Source organism: Spea bombifrons, chromosome 4, assembly GCF_027358695.1.
Source record: "Spea bombifrons isolate aSpeBom1 chromosome 4, aSpeBom1.2.pri, whole genome shotgun sequence".
NCBI lineage: Eukaryota > Metazoa > Chordata > Amphibia > Anura > Pelobatidae > Spea > Spea bombifrons.
In genome coordinates this window covers 11,784,694-11,809,046 of record NC_071090.1, presented here as the reverse complement: position 1 = coordinate 11,809,046, position 24,353 = coordinate 11,784,694, and the positions used below count along the sequence as shown (strand labels likewise).

The following is a 24,353-nucleotide window of genomic DNA, read 5'->3' as shown; positions in this document are numbered from 1 at the left end:
CACCTGTCTCGAGGAGAGTGTGAAGCTCCGTATCCACCAGATCCTGGTCTGTGTGACTCCTGCGGAGTGGCGGAGAAGGGTGTGTCTGAAAGGGGAAAGAGACAAAATCTATCTGAAAACCTCCTACCGTTAGGAGGATCCAAGGGTCTGCTGTAATCCACTCCCAGTTGTGGAAAAAAACGGGAGATTCTTCCAGCAATCTGCGGAAGAGAAGACTGAAAAAAAACAATAGTGCTCACCATTGTGGCATCGTCCTCTCTGAAATGGTGCAGTTCCTCTTCCTCTGCCACGTGAGAAGGGTGAGCGTTGCCTAAAGGCACCTCTGAAATTGGACGCTGGTTGTCCATAGTTCCTGGAGCCTGCCGATTGGTAAAAGCTGGAGACCGGGCCCCGTGGTCGTCAAACCCTGGCGGAGAAACGTGCCACCTCTTGGAACACCAGTCGCATGGAGGATTTGGCCTTGCTCCAAGATGTCATAACAGACACATGACGGTTCAGTTCTTTGACATATGTGTCGCCAAAGAGAAGGCCCTTAGCAGCAGCACCCAGCTCCTTGGAGCTCAGCTCGTCTAAGCGAGTATCCATACGGAGGAGGGCTGCCTTTCTGCGCTCCGTAGAAATAGCCTGGTTGGCGTTGCCAAGAATGCAGACTGAACGTAAAGCCCAGTCACGTATAAGGCCAGGATCTAAACTTGTACCTTCTAAGAGTGCCCGGTGCGCCAGAGAAAGAATCTGTGTGATCGGCCCCACTAGATCCCAGAGCTTGTCCTGTGTCGACTTGAGCCCTGCTCAAGACCCTTACGTGGATCACGCTTGCTGTGAGATAACAGCTGGAGGACGTTTGGGTCAAATTCCGGGGTGACTGGTAGGGTGGGCTGGGGCCGCACTGGAGCCTCCGGTTGGGTTGCGGTAGCAGGGGCTATGGAGGACATTGGGTAGTGGGGCTCACCCACCATGTAGTCACGCACGAAGCGTGATCTGTAACCGCCGGGAGAATCCGGTGTATCCGATAGGGCGATTTTGCCCGAGCCTCCTGCGGGCCATTCATCTAAAAGTGTTAGCGGCCCTTCTGATAACCCTTCTTCCACTGAAGTAAGAGTGGAATCTCTAGGGTTTGCCAAGGTCATAGCTGGCTTGGGGCGTATGGCAGGGGCCTTGCCGTTGCCTGCTGAAAGACTACTACCCTTCCATGGGCGTTTTGTAGGTCGGGGCTCACCCTCAGAGTGGTCAGAGTCTGACTGATCCTTTTTGTGTTCCGTGGGAGCAGGGGCCAACTGACTGGGGTTGGTTGCACGGACACCTGCTGATACCTTAGCATGGAACTGGAAAATTTGGTTTCCAGTCAGGCCAGGAATGCATCCCGAGGGTTTTTACTTGATTGTGACATAATATTGAAGAGGGAAAATCCCCCCTGTAACATAAGGCAAGATATAATAATAATGGTATCAGGGGGTCACCCTGAGCAAAACAGGCCTCCGAAGAGAGCCTAGTGCAGTTTAGGCAATTGTCACAAAGTGTAAAGTTGTCTTTATACAAGGTAGGGGCTCACCCTAAAGACCAAATAGTCACAAAAAATTTAGGAGAAATAATGGGGCTCATCCGCAAAAAAAGGGGCTTCTATAGATGAAATACCTGAAAAGGAGAACTGTAGAATTGTACAGGGGACTCACCCACTGCAAAACAAGGTATAGCGCGGATAAAACACTTGAAACCACGTGAAAAACGACAGGTAGACCAGCTAAAACGCTCTATAAAACTAAAAACCAAAATGGCCACCGAAATCTCACGATCACAAGACTTTGTGGCCGAGAAAAATGGCCGCCAAATTGAAAAGAAGCAAATTTGGAGACTAAGTAAGATGGGCTCCGCAATACATCATAACAAAGATGGCGGCGAAATCTCATGAGATGAGAAAATCTCAAAGTTGGGAGCGGGTAAAAAAGGGGCATGGGGCCCACCATGCAGATAACGTTAGATGAATATATGCAAATATTGCAACAATTACAATAATATGGCCCTTTAAGAAAAGGCATGCTCATTGTAGTATTTTGCATTACATTTATTTATATAGCACCAGCAGATTCTGTAGCGCTTTACAATCAAAGTCGGTAGGATACATTTAAAATCACAAACAATAACAAAATAGTACAACTGGAGAAGAGGGCTCTGCTCTTGTGAGCTTACAATCTAGTCGGTTGAGGGGGAAGTGAAACAGTAGGAGAGGAAAATGAATACCAGTGAACTCCCAGTCTGGGTCTGCTTCCATGGGTCTCTCTTCTCTTTTTGAGTCAGGGGACTGGGTGAGTGGAATTGAGTTATTCCCACATTTCCTTCTAGAATAGATTGATCCTGTGGTCATGTAGTCCTGAGTAACTCCATCTACACAGGTGGCTACTGCAGCCCCAGGGAAAACTCTAGCTGTCCGCCATGGAAAGTTCCCAGGTTAAGCATATGACTTCATGGTAGAATATATGTCTATTGCTATTTGTCTACAGATGCTTACATGAGTGGCTGGGTAGACCTCTTCATTTCTATTTATTTAATTATACAATTTGGTATAACTGTGGTTGTCCAGTAGTGTGGATGTAAAGGAAATTATAATCTCCGTTTTTACTCTCTTTACTCCTCCTGACTAAATTACGGTAATTTATGAACATCTTAAACTGCTGTAATCTATACCTTATCAGCCTGTTTTATTAACCCATGTACTGCTGTCCATGTCTTACTTGGATGTTTTGTTGTTTATATTGCTTATGATTTACATATTTACCTAATTAAAATATATATATTGGTGACTGTATTATGAAATATATCTAATGTTACACTGGTAATCTCCCTGTTCATACTTATATGCAGATACCTTATTAATCTATTAAAGTGTTTTTAGTTTAAAATATAGTATTTTGTTACCTTTTATTTTGAAAGAAAAGTGGAGGTCTTTTTTAATCCTGCTTACAATGAGCCACAAGAAGAAACTACAGATTTTGATGAATTATAACCCATTTATTTTTGCCACATCAAATAAATGTCCTCACAAAGCTGTGGTGGCAGAAACATATTAGATGCGAGAGAAGTACCTTGTTTCAGCTTGAGCAAATTGTACCAGTGAACAGATCATTTAAGTCAACACAAAGGAGTATAAAAATTCAATCTCAGGATCCATTTGTTCTTGAAATTGATCCTAGAAAAAGCTAAAACACTTGTAAATGTTGTCATAAAACATATCTTTGATGCTCATTCACATGGCCCCTAGCGCAGCAAATATCAAGCTAATTTTAAGATTAATATACACTGAATAATTATCAGATTTTAAAATATCAAATGGGGCACTGTTTTTTTTTTTTTTTACTGCTTTATATGTGAATAGGATATAAACACGTTTAAGATTGTACGATAAAGGTCTATAGATGTTTCACTGGTGGTTATACTTTTGTTTCTCCATCAGGCACAGTCGTAATTTTTATGTTATTCATTGGTGATAAAGTCAGTATGCCGTTGCTTATCAGATATTTCAATGGATAGTAACCTAAAATAGTCATTATTTTTGTATTTTTTTACTAAACACCTAAATTACTTTAAAGGTACCTATCTTAGTTTATTTTTTTTGCATCTACTGCATCATAATTCCTGGAGAAGATTCACTTTAGAATGGGAGAAGTATGCTGAAGTTGTTTTGTGCCCCGACCTGGCTAACCACCACACTGCATACATTTGTATCATTTTTCACCTGTTCTAATCAGAGAATTATTAAGAATCTTATGTATGCCAATAGGAGTCCATGACCTGGGTCCAGTCATTGCAGACTCTACATGGCACCAAGCGTAATATAAATAGCAAGATCTGTCCAGAAAAAAAACACTAAAGAACCTCTAGGAGGAAATGCTGCCTGTCTACACTTGATGGTATAATGAAGGTTCATTATACCCGACAGGCTGAAATAAGGCACAAGTCCATCAAGTTCAACTTCAAGTCTGTGGGGTCATTTTTTTACTACACAGGTTCACTCATGGGCCTGCTGGGTAGAGATCAGAGGATCATAGTTTGCTGACACCTCTGTATATAGCCAGACAGCGAGATTTAGAATATGATATCATATATTGGCACTCTGCATCTAGCAATCGTGCACAGGAACAACACTAGTAGCAATGAGACAGTCTGTGCATCAGGAAACATAGACTTCATATTGCTGGGAAGGTGCCCTATCCTGCGGGAGGGGAAGGCTTGTGTTTCAGTACATTTATTTTAGTTAAAATTGGACTGTGGGAATGTCCTGACCAGGAACTCCACATAACACTGTTATCTTAGCCTGAGTGTGGTCTTTGTTTACCGCAGGAGGAACTATATATATATATAGATAGATATATAGAAAGATAGATAGATAGATAGATAGATAGATAGATAGATAGATAGATAGATAGATAGATAGATATAAAAAAGGATTGACCCCCAGCAAATAAAAAAGAATCAGAGAGCTCTTAATTTTGTTGCTCTCACTGCTTTCCACACTGTCTTACGTTGTCTCTCAATGTCTGCCTACCATCTCTGCTGACGTTTTGGTCTCTCTTTCTCCTCTGCTTCTTCTCTTGGCCAAAAAGGACACATTTAATATACATTCTTCTAAAACAAAATAAAAATACAGCACTGACTTAGAAGTTGCAGTCCTACTTCAATTGCTACCCTCCACCATAAAAATATAATATTTGTTGGTATCATACTCCATTGTTCATTAATAAATTATAAGGTGTATTGGAAAAAGTGTGGGGAGAGAGTACCCTATTTGGCTGCCCTGATTTTGTGCCAGTCCTTTATTGAAAAACACATTTGATTCAATTTCCAAGTGAATTCCTATTCCAAATAAAAGAAAAGAAAAAAGGGCATATCTGACCTAGACTTTGCAAGCCTGTTGCAGCAGCTTTCCTCCCCTCTGTGGTCCGACATGTATTGCCACTGATTGCTGCTTGAAATGGCCAATCAGTGTAAGGCAATCCTTGCCCTTGAAATAAATGTGGATGTTTGCCTCCCATGCAGACCCCCATTAGTGTTTGCCGAGCCAGCACTGCAGCTGACGGGAGGTAAGTTTATCATGTGAAAAAAAGAGTTGAGGCATTTACCTGGGGGTTAGGGAAAGGGGGATTCTGAAGAATCCAACCAGGTATTTGTAAAATAGACACCATGGCTATCATGCTGCTTTCTTCTATTTCTTTGGTATTTATGTTGTTATTACTATTGGCATTTAAAATACTGTATATGGTTTAGTTTGTACTCTTTTTAATATTAATTGTTATAGTGTGCTCCACCATGTAATTGAGGACATTACATTACATTTATTTATAAAGCATGTTGTGACAGAATGTCCTGTCATACTAGGCCCCAAGGTAGTCAGAGATGGCTCCAGCCTGGCTGCCAAACAGGCAGGAACTCCATTGTTTAATTAATCCCATCAATAGGATTGCTGACTGGGGATTAAAGGTTGGGTGGAATACATGTATCTGTTAATTTATGTTAATGTAGTTCTGTGGATATATGAGTCTGTTTTACTACAATAAACTGTTCATTCCTGCTGTACTCAGTTCAAGGTAGTTGTGTCTACTTATTGGGTACACATAGCAGGGTTCCAAGGTGCGCATGCTGGATGGTGCTGGAAGTGATTCCGGGGACAAGAGGAGGATACATGTGGGTGATCTCTGGGAGTTACTACAGCTTTCTTGGTGAACCCGTTACACATGTACTCACCCACATTGGAATATTTCACTTTTCTGTTTTTTTTATGTAGGTTATGTAGGTGGAGTGTCATTATAAATGTATTCTATTCAAAAAAAAGTAAGCCTTTAAAAATTGTACTAGCTTTTGTGAACAAACTGATCAAAATAAACTGTGACTATATAGAAGAAATATTGGATTAAGTACAAGGAAGAAGAGAAAGTGTCTCGAAAAGAAAGTAGGATAGTGTGCAGACAACATAATTTGATCATTTTTATTTGCATTTCTAAGAATGAATATAGCAGAAAAAGCGAGAAGAAAAGGCACGAAGTAGGACTGAAAACATTTTTTAGAGAAAGAAGCAAAAACATGTAATCCTGAGGAGGCCATAGATGATAACAAGAGGGGTAAAACAGAGAATACTGAGGTAATTAAAAAGGCATTGGACCTTACCATCAGGATTGACCACAAAGAGGAAAAAGGGATAGACAGAGACCAAGAAGTAGATATTGATTGAAAAGTAATAAAATATTGAAATTTTTGCAGTATAAATAGACAAATAAGGAGGTTTAGTGAACCTGAATGAGAAAAGTGTTGGGGAAGTAGAAGAATGAATGAAGTACCAATTAGTACTGTTAAGACTGAATCAATAGTATAGAATAGAATGTAGAAGAAGAGGACAAGAATCTGTAATTAAAAAGAATGCTGTAGGGTTGGCATGACTGATAAGAGATGGAAAGAAGCAGGATGATTCAGGAGCATTAGGTGATAAAAGGACAATGTTAAACGGCCTTACTGGATCAGTTCTAGGGCAAAGTGCTTACACTTGCACAATCCCAAATAGAATAGTTATGTTGGCTATTTGCATTTAGCATTTTGCCACAAGAATTGGCTGAGGGTTTTTAAATAAAAACAGTTAAATGTTTCAGCAGCAAATATACCTTGCTGTGTATAGATTTGAGTTGCTGCCTACATTGATTCACAAAGCAAGTTGCCTACATTGAATTGTGATTATTTATATGAAATACGTCATATAAACTAAAATGTTTTGCATTGATTAAAATACTGAGCACCTTGATCTATGGGAATTCTGCTAAATTGAAGGGACCGATGAGAGTATTATCTTGTGACAGGAGGCATCTGTAAGTAATTTATTTTTTCTATTTAAGAATGTTTTGCTCTGTTGGCAAAGGTTAGCAAACCGTTATACTTATGGGAAATAAATATAGCAAGTTAAGCAGAAAGAAGTGTTTTCTCTGCAGATCTGTACTTTTGGATGCCTAGGTAAAACATAAATACACTTTAATACAATAGTTGACTATAGACTTCTGAAGTATCCCAATACCAGAGGTAAACACGTTCTTTGTTTAACAAACAAGAATGTGTTGACCATTTTGTGAACATTGCTACATTCAGGCTAATTTTTGTAGACATCAACACATGTATTATACACATTTGAGAATTTCCCAGAAATTCTACCTCCTAGACCATATTTTTCCTCTCCATATGATCTTTAAGGGTTAAAATATGTCATTCTTGCTGATGGTATTCGAACGATAATGAAAAAGAACATGTATGCCCTTTCAAATACATACAATTAAATTAATCACGCAACCAACTATGAGATGGAAACTGATTAACTACAAACAATTTTCCAGATGGATGTTGGATTATTAGGCATGCACAGTGTAAGCCTGCATTAAAAATGTAAAGGCTAGGATGTAATCTATTATAAAACTATAGTAAAGATGGTTGGCCAGTGCCAGATTAAGACCCTCTGGTTGCATTGTGGGCATGGATTTTGGAGGCCCATTTAAAGCTTCTTTATTACTTAGGTCTCTTGAGTACTCCATGTCCTCAGTTGTGCTAGTATTGCTTATTTTACTCCTATTATACTCGCTTCCTAAGATTTAATGGAGTCACCGAAAAACCCACCCCAGGACACACTGTGCAGTCACAAGTGCTACTGCAAGAGATTTTGGCTCTCGGCGTCCTTTTAAAAATAATTGTGCCGTGATCTCACCATCAGAGAAACCATCTATTTCCAACAAAATTTTTAAAAAGTCCAAAAATATATAAAAAAAAAAATTTTATGAGCAAGTGCTAAAATTACCACTGTATCTTCCCAAAAATCCTGACATGGAAAGAGTTGAAATACTAGCATTTCAAATACCCAAAGGGGTGTCTACTTTTTTTAAAAAATGAATGGTTTGATGGGGTAAGTTGGAACGGCCAGGTTCAAAGATATCCCAAATAGGGCATAGGCACAAACTGACTAAAATAATAAAAAAAACACACTTCCCAAATGTGGTCTTTTAGCCCCGGAACAGCCCAACAAACCCATGCATTGGTATCACTGTACTAAGGAGATGTTGCTGAACACATATTGGAAAGTTGTTTGAGAGTGACATATACTGGGAGTGGTAAATTCATAACAGAATTACAATCTGTGTAGGGAAAAAAATACCACCACATATTTTAACTAAGGCTGGTGGTAAAATTAAGGCATGGAAAGGGTTAAAATACAGGTATTTGAAATACTCTGTGGTGTCTAGTTTTCAAAAATATATGGTTTGATGGAGTAAACTGAATTAGCCTGCTTCAAAGATGGCACAATTAGGACATGGGGGCAGAAGGACCATATGTCAAAGTTCTAAGTTACAAAATACACACTTTCGAAATGTGGCATTTTACTTCCAAAACAACCCGACAAACCCATGCATTAATGATATCACTGTACTTTGGAGATGTTGCTGAACAAATATTGAGGTGTTGTTTGACAGTGATGTATACCAGGAGCTATACATTTTTCAAATAAAATGAGAAAAGGTGGTTTTAAAAAAAAATATATATTTTCTTTACAGGAAATGATATGATCAAAAAATTGTATTTGAAGAAAGCCCTTCTTGCCCTGAAAAAAATAATATAAAACTTGTGTGGGTACACGATATGGGAAAAGAGAAAATTACAGCTTAACATGAGCACCGCAAAAGTGTTAAAACAGCCTTGGTCACGAAGGATACAAAAAATAAAAAACAGCCCGTGCTGTTAATGTTTTATATAGCTTTGACATATTAAAGCTACAGAGGAAGGATTGCTTTGTTTTGTAGGACAATTTATTTTAGCAAAATCTATCCTTTTCTATTTCCTCAAGAGAAACTGAAAATAGGTTTGGCCTTTTAACTAAAATTAAATATGTATGTTACGTACATTTCATTAAAATACTATTATTTTAATTTAATTAGGGTTTTTTAAATAAAGTAGTTTCCTTATTTGTAGCAAAGGTCTAAAGGCATATTATATATATTGATGTATAAAATTTTATTTTATTTTTTGTACTGCAAAACAAAATTTCTGTAATAATTATAATCCTGTTTTCTATGATATGCAGATTTTATGTATGATCATAGGGACATTTTTGCTTTAGTCATAAAATGACTAAAAACAGAAAGCTCAAAAAAGGTTACTTTAAGGTCAGTATTTCTGGCAGCATTTATCTATAGAACTGGTTATTTTAACCACTGAACAATTTAGTGGTGCAATGTGTGTATTTGCTGCTAAAAACACTGAAACAGTTTTACTATAAATTCGGATTCACAGAATGACCATTGTTAAAGCAACACACATCACTCTGATATAGCATATACGGGGGTGACTATGTTGCTGATCCTTTTAAATTGACTTTCCGGAAGCTAAATGTGCCAGTGTTCTTATGAATTCAATTTAATTGGTGAATTGATTTAAATAAACTCGAAAGTTAACTTCACATATATATTCACTATTTCAAATTTAGATGAAATCAGTTCATGGTATGATTGATAAACATATAAATAAAAATAGAGAGGTGGTAGCAATACATGAGTAAAACACATGGTCCAGGGAAGATAAGTATGAATGATTAATGTGAATTGTTCATAATAGAATCACAACCAAGCAAACCTAGAAATATCTGAAAAAAAACCATAAGGTTATTATATTACTATTATATAAATGTAATACAATTCAGTCATATTTACTCATGGTTATGTGTCACTCTCAGATGCATGTAGAAAGATACATTTCTGTATATCATTTGCGATCATTAAGCTAGGCATGAAAAAATTCCAACTGCGCGCTCTGATTGAAAGGACATGCTTCATATCCACTGCCAATATGCCATGTGTCATCCTTTCCAAGCCATATGTTCCTAATCCAGAAATATTGGCATTATTGTATATTAGAAAATGTCTACTCACTGAAGCTAACATTTTATTTGCTGCTCTGTCTTATCTAAAAATTCCTCCTGTTCCTAGGATTAAACGCTTTACTGATCAAATATATTTATTCTCACAAGTGCACCATGAGGTAAATTACTAATTTTGAGAGTTGATATATTTCATGATGTCATAATCTCCTCTAAACTTAAACTAGGCAGAAGAATGCCCCGTATATTTAAAATTATTTTTCAAAAGAAAAATTTAATGAATGTCTATTTATTTTTGTCTATATTTTATTACATATACCAGGTACACTAAAATACTATACTAAATATCAGATGTGCATGTTTCTTAACCCCTTAATGACAAAGCCTGTACATGTACTGGCTCAAAATGCATTGTTTTCAATGGGTTTAGGGACTGCCCATTGTCCTTAAGGGGTTAATGCTTCCCCATGACCATTCACGTATTTCCTTTCTATATTTTAAAATAGTAAAAACTCGTATGTGTGTGGAGAGTTAGGAACACTATGGATAACTATTCTTTCGGGCTGAATTCTTCCATTTGCGAGCGGCGGCACACCGTAGAGTTTCTAGCAGTTATCCAATGCCAGTGGATAATACCCTCCGCATTTAATTGCTGAATCGATCCATGAACGAAGTTAGAGACTTTAAAACACTTTTAAAGCACAAGTGTAAATGAACACTCAAGAAGTTGACTAGAGGAATTCATTTCTAAAAGGATATGCATTCGTGAAATAGACAACTTAATATGAAATTGTTAGAGGAAATAGCACCTGCTACAGTTTAATAATAGATTCAGTTTCATCTTAGCATTTTTAATGGAGGTTTACATACTGCATGCTGAATAATGGAACATTCATCAATGAAAATGATGTGCCGTTAATCACTATTCATTCCGCAATTGAGCCGGTTAGATTTAAGTATTTAACGGGAGATGCAGGTTATTGTTGGTTATGGCTTGGTTACAAACAGGAAGCATGATAATTGTTAATATGTCTGCTTTTAATGTGTTATATGTTTATTACTGTTATTTTTCGTTTTAAATGACTTTTTTTTAATAAAAAATATGCATTTAAAAAATAATGAATATACATAGGGAATACCAGATTAAAAAAGAGAAAGCAAAAAAAGTTAATTCTCCAGGTGAATTCCTTAGGATTTGCATACATAATATCCAAAAAGTCTGAGAATTAATGTTTACTCTACAAATCAGCTTAAATACAAAATAGATCAGTCCTTACAGACACTGAGAGAAGAAAAATGAAAAAGATATCATTATTAAATATGAATATATAATTTGTTTCTTTTACAAAATCCTCTTTATCAAAACCACCATTTATATAACGTTATATTCTTTAGATTTCCATCTGTTCGCATTGAATCATTTTGCATAAACCTGAAATTTGACCAGAGTTGATATTTGAGATTTAGAGACGGCCTGAACTCACCTCATAGTTATCACTATGTAGATATGAAGCGCGTTAAAATGCATGTGCGAGAGCGTATAACAAAACAATATGGTGCAGAATATGAAAATGTATTTTTTCATCCGTAATTTATAGTTATTTGCTTATAAGATATCATAAATACATTTATGTAATGATGTTTCTTTAGTTGCATCCACAACTGGCGGCCTAGCTTTGTCATTGCAATACCATTTTCTCGCAAAATGTCTTCATGTTGTATAACAATATATAACCTTTTGGATCCTATACTCCTTTAGTTGTACCTAAAATACAAACAAATAAAATGTCAGTCATTTTCTGATTGGGTAAAACTAATCGTAACATTTAATATATGCTTTGACATGTTAAAGCTACAGAGGAGTGATTGTTTTGTTTTGTAGGTTTGGTTTTTGTACCGTAATCTAACCTTTTTTATTTCTTCAAAAGAAACTGAAATGAAATACAATGAAATACAATTACATTGTACATGTACGTAAAGCACTTGTCTTGTCTTATTTATAGCAGATGTCTATAGACATTGATGTATAAAAATGTTTTTAGTTATGTATAGGTCATTAAATATCCACATTTAATTGTTCTTATTTTGTGTGAAGTAACAACACGTTAAATATAGTTTAAGCTACATCTAGCCAGATTTGCAGTGTTTAGTCATTTGAAACCACATCAAGGCACTTTTCCAGAAACCACAAATGCTTCCTGTTTATTCTTTTTGTAGTGTAAAAAAAATGGTTTCTGTAATTATTATAATCGTGTTTTATATTATACTATTGTATGGTATGCAGATTTAACCCCTTAAGGACAATGGGCGGTCCCTAAACCCATTGAAAACAATGCATTTTGAGCCCGTACATATACGGGCTTTGTCATTAAGGGGTTAATGTACGATCATAATAGGTAACAACTTTTAGCCACAATATGAATGGAAAGTCCAAGCTTTATTTAAATACTTTAATGTTCTTTTAAGTTACTTGTGAATTTCTGGCAGCATTTACCTATAGAGCTGTTTATATCAACTACAGAACAATTTATATAATAGTAGTACATTATGTGACTGTGCCGCTAAAAAGACTGGAAGTCAGATGTCTAAAATAGTGACGTTTTACTAGAACAGACTGGATAACCAGAAAATGTAACTATAATAATTGTATACAATCGGGACTGAGTGTCCTATTGAATGTCTAAAGTAACAACGATTTAACTATGAAGTTGTGAGTGGATGCTTAAACTACAATGCAGCAAAAATGCATTATGATGAATATATTATTATATAAGACTGAGTTTTTGTTTTTTTTAACAAAAAAGTCAAGTTAACCCCTTAAGGACAATGGGCGGTCCCTAAACCCATTGAAAACATTGCATTTTGAGCCCGTATGTACGGGCTTTGTCATTAAGGGGTTAATTATAATTGAAGATCATAGATTTGGTCTTTGGTGCACTTTATCTTCCACATTAAGAACACATCTTCAAATCAATGCTTACATGAAATCAGTAGACAAGTATTGTGGGGTCTTGTGGCGCTTATACTTTAAATTTCCAAAGTATGAGCACAAGTCTTAACTTATGTCAATGGCTTGTTTTTTCCAAGTATGCTAGTTTTATTCCTTGACATATCCACATAATACATTGATGTATGTGCTATATATACATTCACAATCTAAGTACCATCTGGCTTATACATATTAACACTGTTATTCCCTAAATAGCACATATATTATGCGGATTTAGCATGAAAATGTTTCATATACATAAGACATTTTATTTGAACAGCTCAGGAAAACTTTGACCACATGTTATTTAGAATAGCAACTTTTACGAATATACTTGCAAGCCTAACACTAGACAGTGAAAACCCAGAGACATTTATAATATGTACATATGCACAACATGAATGGACATGGCTACCAGATCATATGCAAAATCCATAGGAGGATTATTTAGGCAGTAAGGAGATTATAAAAATCAACTGGCGTGTTTCTTAACCATGCATCCAATCTAAATTTATTAATCTTTAGAGTTATAAAGAACTGCATAATGTGTCTCATGATGGACCTTGGGATGACAAGTAGCGTAAACGAAAGGTCTAATGTCTTCAATATATGCGTGTATGTACGATATACAAAACGAGAGCAGCAAGGAAACTTGGCATCATGTTGTTTAATGATATAATTATTGCTTTGTAATGTAGAGTGTTGATAGTAACTAGTAGGTAGTCTTACAAAAAACACATTTTAAACTGAGCAACATGGCAATTTCTCATACAGGCACAGCTAATGTATCAGAGCAAAATTGTAGGGTCTGCATAGAACTGTTGGAAAGGGTTAACGTATTCAATCTGTACTGTTGATAGTTCATTGTGACTATTTACACCTCTTGTCAGCTAGTCTAATAGAAGTGTTGTTTTAAAACAAACCTGTGTACACCAGAATTGGAATATAATAGTTTTTTTAACCAGAAAAAGTAAAATGCATACTCAGTTAAAATGTTATGCAAGACTCATGAAAGGTAACTGATACTTCTCAGGATGAAGACTTATGAAGGCTAATGGTTACACATATTTCACTATTATGGACTTTTGTACTCAAATCATGCAGTTATAGTGTTTTTTTGTCTAATTGTCTTCTATTGTACATATTATAATGGATTATTAGAATGGACTACATTTTGCAGTTAGATCTGTAAAAGCATTTTTGTAGGAATTAATTTCATACTTTGTTCCCAGATATTTCTGGAACTCAAATTGAGAAAATATCTCAGACATCTATCCATTAAAATATGGACACATATCTTTTTTTTCTACCCCAGTAAAAATGTTTGATCAGGCATGGTGCAATTAAACCCTTAAGATGCAAATCAATCTGCAATCATACAACAGACATCAATGTTTTTACGTAGAAAAATCTGAAACCATAATTTTAAATTACCAGTCTCTTGATGATGGTCAAGAAAGTTTCAAAGTTGGGTCACACAATCCAATTTGGGTACTTATGGAATGACACAGCAAGAATACAATAATTATACTCTTTAATTATCTACAAATGTTTCTGTCCTTTTTTATATTCACCACTATACAGAATTGCAAATATAGAAACGGAATTGCTTAAACTTACTACATAACCATGGATAAATTTGTCTGTCCTCTTTCCTAGGATTACGACGACAGCAGCATGTATGATGGACCTTAGAAGATATCCACTGGATGAACAAAACTGCACATTGGAAATCGAGAGTTGTAAGTAATAATTTTAGTAATGATAATGTTGTATGTAACGCGTCATAATATTAATATCTGATATAGATGTGTTAATAAGGTAATAATAATAATAATAAGAAGAAGAAGTTGTTTTCGTTAAGAATGCAATCTGTGAATTCTGCAAATATATTAAATAAAAAGGTTATTCACTGTACTAAAACATGTTCATTATGAGTAACTACAAACTTGGTGCGAGTTATATTAACTACAAAAAATTCTTATCTTATGGGATTTATAATATGTTTTAATGCTTAGAGTGTGCAGTTACAAAATTGCTATAATTGATATTATAATTAATATATGTATATCAAACATATGTATGAATTTTTTTTTTTTAAATGAAACACCTGTCTTTTTTGTATTCTGTAATTACAAATGATATTTAAAAAATGTACAGATTATTAGGGCTCAGAAATGTATGAGAATATTTTCAATGATTTAAAGTTCATATGATACCTTCTATGAGATGTCTCTAAAACAGGAAATAGGAGGCTTTAGAAAGATGAATATAATGTTTCCATGTTAAATTAGGATTACAATTCCAGTATGCCAGGGCTGTTAGAATTTTCTTTCTGGGTTGAGATCGCGGATGGCACTTTATACATAATTATGTAAAATAATGATCAGGATTTAACACCATGGACACAATCTATAACAAGTTATTACATAGGCTTTAATGGAAGTGTATTTTTCTCAGTGAATCTGGGCCAGCATAGCTCTGTTGTATCTCATATTTCTCCATTGCAGTCTTTAGGAGGATCATTATTCCATTACCTATGATAGATTTCTCTTGGGCATTGAATTTGGCCCAATTCGTTTATGGAAATATTCTGGATGTTATATAACTCAATATATATATGGATATCCGGATAGTCTGTTCTTGTTTTTCAGTTGTAATTTCATGTGATATGGTTTGATGTGCTTACTTCTCAGTCTGATTCCATCAGGGGAGTTATCTGGAAGACTAAATATCCTAAAAAAAACTCCTAAAGATCCACAAGCAGGCCATACATTTTGTATGTCAGTCTGTAAACACAAATAATGTAATATATTTCAGCCATTTTGATAGAGCTACATGTGATAAATGTGACATAGTGTACAATCCTTGTTTGTTTATGGCCCTCAAGGTTTAGAATTTGACACACCTGCTCCAGATAATGCTTTTGAATCCACATTCTCATATACTGTATAGCTGAAACTTTATAAATCATGTTTCATCATAAAACTGTGTCAGTACGATTATATCACTATGTTTTCATAGGTTAAGCGTCCAAACATGGTTTGTGACATTTAAAGAAAACAAGCTACAGGCAATACATGTAGCGCCTTTGTGTTATTATACTTTCTATAATAATTGAAAAACCATATTGGCAATTTTCTTGTTACGTAATCCTGAAATGCATTGAATAATTTCACCAAAATAGTGTGCTGTAATGTCAAATGCACGCCCATTATTGCGGGACCTACTCACAAGAGAGTAATAAGAAAGAGAGAGAAGAAAGGATGGAGAAAGAAGTAGGGGAGGCAGGAGAGAGAGAGAGAGAGAGAAGAAGGGGGAAGAGATAGAAGGAGGCGAGTGGAGAAGAGAGGTAGTAGAAGCAGAGAAATAAGGAAGGAGAAGGAGATGCAGATAAGAGAGTAAAGCAAAGTAAGGAGAGATAAGGAAAAGGAAGAATGGCCTTGGAGAAATGCGGCCAAAAATCTGCAATGTGGAAACAAGGCCAAGCGACTCAACCATTAACGGAAACACATGAACTGGTGTGCAGAAAAATAGCAGCAGGTTCTCTGGGCTGAAGAGTCACAACTTGAAATATTTGTATTCAGATGGCCTTTTGTTCGCCGAAGGACTGAAGAGTGGCGCAAGTATAAGTGTTTGCAGGTTCCTTGCAAGCCCCTTGCAAGTTTGGGGCTGCATTGCTCTCAATTAAGTTAGGGATTTGTCAGAATTAATGGTCTTCTCAATACTGAGAATAACAGGAAGGTGCGTATCTACCGTGCAATAACATCAGGAAGGCAATTGACTGGCCACAAATGTATTCTGCAGCATGACAATGATCCCAAACACACAGCCAAAATCATTAAGAACTATCTTCAGTGTAAAGATGAACAAGGAGTACTGGAAGTGATGGTATGGCCCTCACAGAGCCCTGGTCTCAACATCATCGAGTCTGTTTAGGATTGTATAGAGTGCTTCACTAAGGTTGCTTCAACTAAGGTTGCCTAAATCCACATAAGAACTGGTTAGTTCTCCAAGATGTTTGGAATAACATACAAGCTAAGTTCCTTAAAAAAATGTGTGCGAGTGTACCTAGAAGAATTGATACTGTTTTGAAGGTGAAGGGAGGTAAATCTAATTGATTTGATTTAGATTTTTCTTCTGTTCACTCACTTTGCATTTTCATAAATAGAGAGAAAAATCCAGCGCTGTGAGGGATAAGACCGTCATAAAATAATCCAACCGACCGGAATCCAAATGCCTCATGACTTTACTGGTAATGATAAACAAGATAGGGACAAACTGCGGGGAGCAGAAGTCTGGCCTAACACGTTTCTAGCCGCATGGCTCTTAATCATAGGCTTGATCAAGCCTTGCCACATTTGGATTCCAGCAGTGTCGGTTGGATTATTTTATGACGGTCTCATTCCCCATAGCGCTGGACTTTTCTCCCCATTTTTCTACCTTGTATGTTTTTTGGTTTGGACGCGAGATCCCAGGACAGATGATCGGGTTATCCTGACGCTCTGCATTCAGAGCGGTACATATTGTCTTATACAGTTTATTACTGTATTACTGTGTACTTTTCGGTTTTGTTTTTATTTATCAACATGTCTATTTTTGAAAGCATTCTTACCTCATAGCATTTTTTTACACCTGCCTAAAACTTTTGCACATTATTGAATATATAGAGAATCGTTCATGTCTTTATTGAACATATCCAGTAAACAAAATTGGGAGCAATTATTTTAATTTTTTAGGCCCCTGTACTGCTGTATTACACAACTTCTACTGAGCTTCAGCTGGCAGATATATTATTCTGTATGATATCTTGATAAACTCAGTGTCCCCTCGATGAGGGTAAGCTCTCCAGGCCCTCAGGCAGCAAACAGCCATAAATCATGATGCTCCCTCCATCATACTTCACCATTGCAATGATGTTCTCATGTGAGTATGTGGTGCCCTTTTTACATCATACAGAACATCTTCTCAAAAATTCAACCTTTTCATCAGTCTACAAAACATTTTCCTACTAGAGTTGTGGAGTGTCAAGGTGTTCTTTGGCAAACTTCCTGGTAAAAAGCGTTAAATTGGAGAGCAGTGGCTTCCTCTGTGGTGTCCTGCCGTGGACTCATCATGCCTGTTTAATGTTTTGCGTATGGTAGACTCATGAAAATAGATCATAACCAGCTCCAATGATTCCTTCAAGCCTTTAGCTATCACTCTAGGTTTCTTTTTACTTAATTGAGTATTTTCTGTTGTGCCCTTGGAGTCACCTTGCCAGGGTGTCCACATCTAGGAAGAGCAGCCACAGTAATAAATCGTCTCCGTTTATAAACAATTTGTCTAAATGTGGACTAGTGAATTTGAGATTACTTTGAAGTCCTGTCTAGCTTTATGTATGTCTTCTGAGATTTATTTTTTTTGTAAGGCATGGTTCATATCAGCGGATGCTTCTTCAGAATAGCAAACTCAAAATTGTTTTTATGTAAAAGCTCTAGGCATGCAAATAAGGTTAACAATTATCACCTTTGCCTCTATATCCACTTAATATAGAGGCAAAGGTGATAATTGTTAACCTTATTTGCATGCGCTTACCCAGAATCCCTTGTGGTTGTGGCAGCGCCATGACATTTCTGAGGGAAAAAACAAGCATTCTGGCTTGTCTGGTGTCTGTAGACGAGTGTTTAATAATACCGTATTTGCTTGATTACAAGCCGACCCCCCAAAATCTGAATATTAATTTAGCTATGATTGAAAAAAATATTTTGTTTTTATTTCCTTTTTTTTTCAACCTGCCCCCCCAGTTATGCACATCTTCCCCCAGGCTTGCCACTCTGCCCCAGAAATGCCTTATACCCCCTATATGCCACTATGCCCCATGATATGCCTTTTAACCCTCTAAATGCCACTGTGCCCCATGATATACCTTTTGACCCCCTATGTGCCCACTCTGGCATTTAGGGGGTTAAAAGGCATATTACGGGGCAGAGTGGCATATAGGGAGGTATAAGGCATTTCAGGAGGCAGAGTGGCATTAAGGGGGTTAAAAGGCATTTCACAGAGCACTCTGCCTCCAGAAATGCCTTATGCCCCCCATTTCACACTCCCTCCCCCTCCCTCCGCCAAACTTACCGGAGCTTCCCCGATTCGCGTAGACAACTTCCGCTGCAGCCGGGAGGAGGTGCGGTTAGCGGCGGGGGTTGTCTGCGTCCATCGCACAGACCCTGCCCGGCTGTCAGGGAACTCTGATCTCTGACAGCCGGGGGAAGGTCTGCGATGAACGCAGACAACCCCGCTGCTAACCGCACCTCCTCCCGGCTGCAGCAGAAGTTGTCTATGCGAATCGCGTAGCGCTCTACACGCTGCCCGGTGCTTAGTCCGAGCAGCGTGTAGAGCTCTACGCAAATCGAGTAGAGCTCTACACGCTGCCCAGACCAAGCACTGGGGACTCAGAAGTACCTGTAAGTTGGGGGGGGCAGGAGGATCCAGGTCCCCTGCAGCGATGGATCTTAGTCTCATAGTCAGACCTAGTTGAGGTCTGATTATAAGACGACCCCGATTATAGGACGGGTATTTTTCAGAGCATTTGCTCTGGAAAAAACCTTGTCTTATAATCGAGCAAACTACAGAAAGTTGGGATATGAGTGCACACGCCAGTGTTATGAAGGCTGACAGCAAGGAGCAAACTTAAGTACTCTTAATGAGATGAGAAAGGTACCGCAACACCCTTCTTGAATAAATCACACTTGAACACTTATCCAGTGGTAAAAATAACCTAATTCCCAGGGGACCTTCTGTTACTTTCTAGAGAATATTGTTCAGTGCAATGGATGGCATGATAAAAGTCTAAGCATCATTTTATATAGGTTAATATTTTTTTGTGTCTGCCTGGGCATTGTAAAACATTCAAAAACCACATGGAAAATAATGATTCAAGGTTTGAGTCCAAAGTGTAACGCACTTTAAAAAAGAACAGACAAAAAAACAGACAAAAGTCAGTTGCACGGCTCGCTTGCTCTTACATCATAGGGCAAGCCAAAGGTATGCAATATAATTGATATATAAGCAGTGCTGTTAAGGGAATCATTTAGCTCATGGGTGGGATGTAAGAGGGTTGTTGCAGGGCAAAACTGAAATTCAGAAATTGTATGCATTACTTTATTATGCAAATTGTGAAACATTAATATTATTTCTTGCGGAACTTACATACTGTAGACAAACTCAGGCAAAAGTCAGGCAAAACATAAAAAGGAATAGTAAAATATTATTATTATTATAACTATTTATAAATCCTATCAAATGGATTTCTGAATTTCTTTGTAGGAATAAAAGGAAGGAATTATCAGATAAATGCTATTTTCCTCTGCACCAAATGCACCAAAGAGGTGAAGAATTACGGAACATTGTGTTAGTAATGGCCTCTTTCTAAATAGTATAGGACTTTTCAGAAGTTTAACAAATGTTTCATATTGTGTCTTGCTTGTTCTCTGCACATAAACATTAGCTTCTTTTAGACATTTTTATGTTTTAATATTTTGCTTTATAGTATTATAAAAAGGTTACAAAACAGTCATCAAGCCAAAGGAATGAACTATACTATTTTCATTTGCTTGAGCGTTAACATTTGCAAACTTTACTATTTTAGTAAAATGCTGAATATGATGATATATTTTTATGCAGAGTATGTTGCAGCGTCCCTCTTTTGGAATATTTTTAAATGAGAATACATTGTGTCTATGCTAGTGCTGGGAGCCATGTGTCATTATTATGTCTTCGATAGATAATACATAATTAATGATTATTTGAACTAGATATTTGTACCGTTTTATTTTTAGCAATTCTTTTTAGAAGTCAACTGACCACCAAGGATTCCTCTTGTAACTAGGGGGGATGATAAGGCTGCTGTGTTTTTAATATCAATAGTCCATCCTCTGGCATATGTGCTGATACCTTAGAAAGCAATACGTTCCTTTTGATGTAACAGTGTTCAGTCCAATTGATATTTTATTGTATCCGTCAGTAACTCCTTCTGGCAGAGGGGGGACCTGCCTCGCTATTACAGTGTGCATGAAGCTTGGTACTGTACCTATGCCACATGCTTGTGAGGTCCCCGCTCTTGACATACCGCCACATACACACACATTTCAAAGGCCCCATTTACATTCATGTATACATAATTGACATCCAAGTTAGGTTCACTCAACCCCAACTTTTGTTACCCCCCTTTACTCCCTGGGGAAGAATTTTTTGTTGACACTGCAGTATCTGGATGTATAAACTTAAGGAAAGGATTGCTTAGTTTTTCACCCTGCACACTGTAGGGATTCAATTTCCCAGTGCTTGTCAGCAATATGTGCAAATTATAAATGGAAAACATGGCCGGTTTAATCACCCTATTACATGAATGCAATTTGATTAAATCAGCATGGCAACAATTGTACAAATTAGAAGACCCTACACATTTCCGCATTTTTTTTGTGAGACTTTGTCAGCTATATTATGGTAAAATGTTTAAATATCTGTAACTAAAAACACTGCTTGAGTAACAGAATGTATGTTCATGTTGGATATTTATTTCTCAATTAAATTATAAAATATTAATTATTACATAAATTCAAACACATGACACAATAGTACAACATTTTTAAAAATAAATAAATGACCTAATATATTCACCCAATTAGTCCATTCATAATATCCTATGCGAGTAGTTTACATTTTTAGCATAATGTTTACACTTACACTAATGTTTTTCCACGCATTTATGCTTACAAATACATACAGTGGATATAAAAGTCTACACACCCTTGTTAAAATGCCAGGTTCTTGTGATGTTAAAGAATGAGACAAAGATAAATCAGTCTTTTTGGGTAGGAGTCTATTAGCATGGCACATCTTGACGTGGCAATATTTGCCCACTCTTCTTTGCAAAAGCGCTCCAAATCTGTCAGATTGCGAGGACATCTACTGTGCACAGCCCTCTTCAGGTCACGCCACAAATGTTCAGTTGGATTCAGGTCTGGGCTCTGGCTGGGCCATTCCAAAACAATCTTCTTCTGGTGAAGCCATGTTTTTGTGGATTTGGATGTGTACTTTGGGTCGTTGTCGTGCTGAAAGGTGAACTTCCTCTGCATCTTCCTAACGGACGCCGGAAGGTTTTGCGCCAAAATTTCCTGGTATTTGGAACTGCTCATAATTCCCTCCACCCTGACTAAGGCCCCAGTTCCAGCTGAAGAAAAACAGCCCCAAAGCTGCCACCACCGTGCTTCACTGTGGGTATGGTGTTATTTGGGTGATGTGCAGTGTTTTTGCGCCAAACATACCTTTTGGAATTATGGCCAAAAGGTTCAACAGACCATAACACAATTTCCCACGTGCTTTTGGGGGACTTGATGTTTGTTTTTGCAAACTTCAGCCGGGCTTGGATGTTTTTCTTTGTAAGAAAAGGCTTCCCTCTTGCCACCCTACCCCATACCCCATTCATATGAAGAATATGGGAGATTGTTGTCACATGTAGCACACAGCCAGTACTTGCCTGAAGTTCCTGCAGTTCCTTTAATGTTGCAGTAGGCCTCTTGTAGGACTCCCTGACCAGTTTTCTTCTCGTCTTTTCATCAATTTTGGAGGAACGTCCAGTTCTTGGTAATGTCTCTGTTGTGCCATATTTTCTCCACTTGATGATGACTGTCTTTACTGTGTTCCATGGTATATCTAATGCTTTGGAAATTCTTTTGTACCCTTCTCCTGAATGATATCTTTCAACAATGAGATCCCTCTGATGCTTTGGAAGCTCTCTGCGGACCATGGCTTTTGTTCTGAGATGCAACTAAGCAAATGTCAGGTAAATCCTACTAGAACAGCTGAACTTTATTTGTGATTAATCACAGTCACTTTAAATGATGACAGGTGTGTAATGACTTCTATTTAACATGAGTTTGAATGTGATTGGTTAATTCTGAACACAGCCACAACCCCAGTTATAAGAGGGTCTGCACACTAATGCAACCAGGTTATTGTGAGGTTTTTTTCCCCCCTCAAAGATTTCAGTTTTGTTTTGCAATTGAATTGTTCACGTTATAGGTCACATTAAAGGTGGAAAAAGTTCTGACATGATTTATCTTTGTCTCATTCTTTAACATCACAAGAACCTGGCATTTTAACAGGGGTGTGTAGACTTTTTATATCCACTGTACATATTGAATTCCCATTATCTATAATCAATAACCTGTATTATTATAAGAAAAATCCAATATCGAGATATATTTGCTTGCAATCAATCAATAAAATATAAATGGATACATATTAACTCATTCATTCATTCTCTCATTTATTCACACAATTCATCCACACATTAATTCATTCTCTCACTCATTCTCAATCTTTATATATTTCAATATTCTTACTACCCCCTTCTCACTATATATTCCCCCTTTCTCACTATATATCCCCTCCCCCCTTCTCACTATCTACCCCCTGTCCAACTTCTCACTATCTACCCCTATCCCCCTTCTCACTATCTACCCCCTCACCCCTTCTCACTATCGACCCCCTCTTCCCCCTTCTCACTATCGACCCCCTCTTCCCCCTTCTCACTATCGACCCCCTCTTCCCCCTTCTCACTATCGACCCCCTCTTCTTCCTTCTCACTATCTTCCCCCTCTCCCCACTTGTCATTATCTACCCCCCCCTTTGTTGTTCACTTACCTTGCTGAAGTTCTGTGGTGGGAGCGCAAGGCCTTTGTCTTGTTGCTCTGTCGCAGCTTTAGTGCCGGGATTATCCGTCATATTCCGGTGCTAAGCATGAAGCGCACTACACAGATCTCATTGGCACACTAAATACTGTGGTTTATATACTAAATATTGAGTTGTGATTAAAAAACTGTGACCTGTATCTATGCATTGTGGTGGCATTTATTAACATTTTATTTTTATTATGCAATGGGATAGAATATTTTATTTCATCACAACAGGCTAGTAAGTGTGTTCAGTTACATACATTTTGATGGATAGAAAGAACATTTAGTTTGTCCTTCTACCAAACTAGTATAATGTAGAGTTACCCATAGTGTATAGCTTGGTTCAGAGCTGTATTTACTATCTTAGCTGCGCCATGGGTTTGAACTCATTGGCCACCTCCTCTTCCACAGCGCAAAGCGAAAATTAAATATGGGGCCGAAACAGCGAAGTACACTATAGTGTTCGTGGTGGTTGGAAAGATCAATGATCTGCCTTTTAACCATCCTATTGAGCAGTGATACTACAAGGAGCCTGACCGCTCAAAGGAGCTACTGCCCCTCAACCTGCCGCTCTAGGTCTGGTTAGCCTAGGCCAGTATTAGCTGATGGCTTGGTTGCTATGTCAACATAAACCGGCTGAAACACAAACTAATTTTGTTATTTGGAAGACCATAATAAGATGAGTTAGCAACTCAGTGCTCAGTAGAAATATGTTAATCATTGCATTAATATTCCACTCTTCAGTCTAGTTGCAGAAATGTGT

At 37.3% G+C, this 24,353-nt stretch overlaps 1 protein-coding gene across 1 annotated transcript in view; it reads left to right on the top strand.

Moving 5' to 3' along the window:
* The window catches only part of GABRB2 (gamma-aminobutyric acid type A receptor subunit beta2), a 147,552-nt gene that overhangs the window by 81,592 nt on the left and 41,607 nt on the right, over window positions 1-24,353 (top strand). Inside the window, exon 5 of the mRNA XM_053464720.1 lies at window positions 14,532-14,614. Coding sequence (XP_053320695.1) covers window positions 14,532-14,614 — 83 coding nt within the window. The remainder of the gene's footprint in view (window positions 1-14,531; window positions 14,615-24,353) is intronic.